Source organism: Chaetura pelagica, unplaced genomic scaffold (assembly GCF_000747805.2).
Source record: "Chaetura pelagica isolate M959 unplaced genomic scaffold, ChaPel_1.0 scaffold294, whole genome shotgun sequence".
Classification (NCBI taxonomy): Eukaryota; Metazoa; Chordata; class Aves; order Apodiformes; family Apodidae; genus Chaetura; species Chaetura pelagica.
Window position 1 is genome coordinate 1,754,975 of NW_009953068.1, and position 3,007 is coordinate 1,757,981.

A 3,007-nucleotide genomic window follows, 5' to 3' on the forward strand; every position below is an offset into this window, starting at 1 on the left:
CGGCGCCGCCACCAGCCAATCAGAGAGCGCCCGTGCGCCGTGACGTCACGGGGGCCCTCGAGGCCGGGCGGTTCCCGCGCGGCGCAGGGCGAGGAGCGCCCCCGTGCGGGCGGGAGGTCCCGTGACGTCAGAGCGGGGGCTGCGGGGGGGCTCTCACGGGGTTTCCTTTATTTGGTTTCTTTAAACCCAGGCTGAGCGCAGGCCCTGCTGCTGCTCTTACCCGTATGGCCAACGTTGGTCTGTTGTTTACTCAGCCACCTGCAGGGTGCGCTCTGCCCAAACCCTTCTGTGTTGGTATCGGAAGTGCCTCCCAGCGTCTGGGAAGGGAACCAGCGGTGCTGCCGCAGGGACAAGGACAGAAGCCCAGGCACCCACAGCAGCTGCCTGTGGATCCACACGGGATGTGTCACCAGGCTGCAGGTCCCCAGCAGAGCCTCACTGTGCTGAGCAGCCACCCGTGGAACCTGCTGGGGGCTGCACCATCCCCGCCTGCAGCTCAGGGCATCAGCTACTTCAGACACGTGCCAGGAAAGGTCCCTGACAAGTTACCACCAGGGTGACCACAGTGATTTCCTGGTTCAGAGCACCTGGTTCTCAGCAGTTCCAAGATCTGCAGGGACTGCAGGGCACCAAGAGGTTTGTGTGTTGTCAGCATGGCCAGAGGCTGCACTTACACCACCAGGAGACTGATGACAGTGGAAACTCCTAAGACCACAAAAAAGTAAAATCCTATTTAGTCTCATCTGGTCTCCAACCCTTCCCCTCAGCACAAGGGCACCCTTCACATGAGGGCAAAAGGAGGATTTAAACCAGCAAGTTCCAACTGACATCTGTATGGGGAAAAGACATCATTCCTTCTGCAGTTCTTCCGTAGAGCAGGGGTGGGACTGGGCCACCCCTGAAGCTTCTCCCACCCCCAGGTGTCCTTGTGCTGCAGACTGCAACAGGACAGGGAGAAAATATTGACACTCCCAAAACCTGCTAGGGAAAAGCCATTTCCAATCATAATTTCTAACAGGAACGCTACCTTCTGCCACAAGCAGAGGGAGGTTCTCACCAGCCCCTCACTTCCATGAGGAGGCAGGTCTATGCACGACTCCTCTGTGTCTCAGAAGCAAAAGGCTGGGTGCCAGGGCCCAAGGTGTGCTAACAAGTTCTTTCCCAACTTCATCCTAGACCAAGAGACTAAAGTACTGAGAGAACTCATGCTTTAATAGACACTGAAGTCACAAAGAAAGAAGGCCAAATGCCTTAGCAATTTCAATAAAAATATGAAAATCTTTTTACATGGTAAATTTCATAATATAAAAAGTTTAATGCTGTCTGGAAACAGAGTTTTAATTTACAGAGAAAGTCCATATAGGCCAAACATGGCTAACACTGCATACAAGGAGAGCAAGGGCTGCTGCTTGAAGAGTCTTTGCTGACAGTCTGAGTTACCATCTCCAACGCTCCTTCTGGAAGTGTTCTGCCACAGAGGGGCCAAGGTCCCACACATCTGCAGCCTTTCTGGACAGCATGGCAATGCAATGAACCCAAAACTGCTCAAAACCATGATTACCATCTAGCCTGAAACCACTAGTGTTTCTGAGATTCACAGACATTCCTGTGCACCTGGATCTACTCTGCAACTTGAAAGGGATGTTCACAGAACGAGTTTGACCTTATGAAAGGAAATACAGCCTAGTGATTCAGCACCCCTCCAGTGCTTTGCTCCTTGAAGGTATGATTAAAAAGAAGGAAAATCAGCACTAGGCCAGAGTACAGGCTAACCAATAAAACCAAATTAAGCTGGATTTTTATTATATTGTTTACTTTTCCCATTTAGCTGGAGCTAAAAATAGTCAACAGAAAATCTGTAATCTCACACAGTAAAACATACTGGGGAAAATCAAACTAAAATATATTCTGTGGCCTTGGGGAATGGTTGCATGTGGCAGGTTTAACGTGAAAGTGGATAATACCTAATTGTTACTGCTCACTGTATTTAGCAGTGTTGTCACTTGTACCATGCACAAATACAACAACGACAAATGCATTTAAACTCCACAGAAAGAATTCTAATATCAAACAGAGAACATGTTCTTTTCATTTCCTGAATTTCTCCACATTATTGGGCAAACCTGATAAAACTCTTTTTTCCTCACAAAGGGGTCATTTCTCATTCAGGGGGTGGAGGAGTGAGGCACAAGGTGTGTGAAGTGTCTCCCAGCCATGAGCAAGCATGCATCTTCATGGCTCTCATCAAGCCAATGGAAGTGCCCTGTGTCAAGTCAGTGGGAACATTTCCCACAGGACTTGTTCTAGTGACACTCACTTTCCATATTTATACAACACCAATTTCCCAAATACAGAACTTCCTCTACATCTGAACCCTTCCCTGTTTCTCCCCCCACCCCCCTTAAAAAAAAACAAACAACCAAACAACAGAAAAACCACCCCCTTGCCCTGATTTAGCTCTTTCTAAAAACTTTAAGCCAGTATGAAACCCACTGGCAGCATGAAAAGGGGTTGTACCAAAATGGCAACAGAGAATTTCTACAGATGAAAAGATCCTTTAGTTATGGAAGTAAACTACAAGTAAAGAGGCTTATTTCTGGCATGTTATGCAGCACAACAGGGAGTATTTGCTGTTGCTATAAACAAAAAGCTGCCCACTTCCACCCTGGATGTTCCTGGGCTGTCGTTTTAAAACAGTTATGCTGGTTACAAACAGCCTGGGTCACAGTCTCAGCAGTCCTGTAACCACAGCAAGCTGCACCACCAGCAGCACCATGGTCGGCACCACGGGCAGGTGCTGCACCGACTCATTCTGACTCACTATTCCAACTTTTCCAGCCAAATGATGATAAAATGATATCTAGCACCAAACCATCACAGAAAGATGTAAGGTACAGACAAATACTTTGCATCAGGTGGGTTAGAGGGACTTCCTCAGCTGTTTTGTTACACTGCACAGTCTAACACTCAGCTTAGCCTTCTGCACTGAGACTGTTGTGATCCCCCA

General features: G+C 48.4%; 1 protein-coding gene across 1 annotated transcript in view; it reads right to left on the minus strand.

The window, feature by feature from the left end:
- PITPNB (phosphatidylinositol transfer protein, beta) overlaps positions 1-2,776 on the minus strand; it is a 21,390-nt gene extending 18,614 nt beyond the window's left edge. Inside the window, exon 1 of the mRNA XM_009996866.1 lies at positions 2,727-2,776. Within this exon, the coding sequence (XP_009995168.1) occupies positions 2,727-2,776 (50 nt within the window). The remainder of the gene's footprint in view (positions 1-2,726) is intronic.
- Between the last annotated feature and the right edge of the window lie 231 nt (positions 2,777-3,007).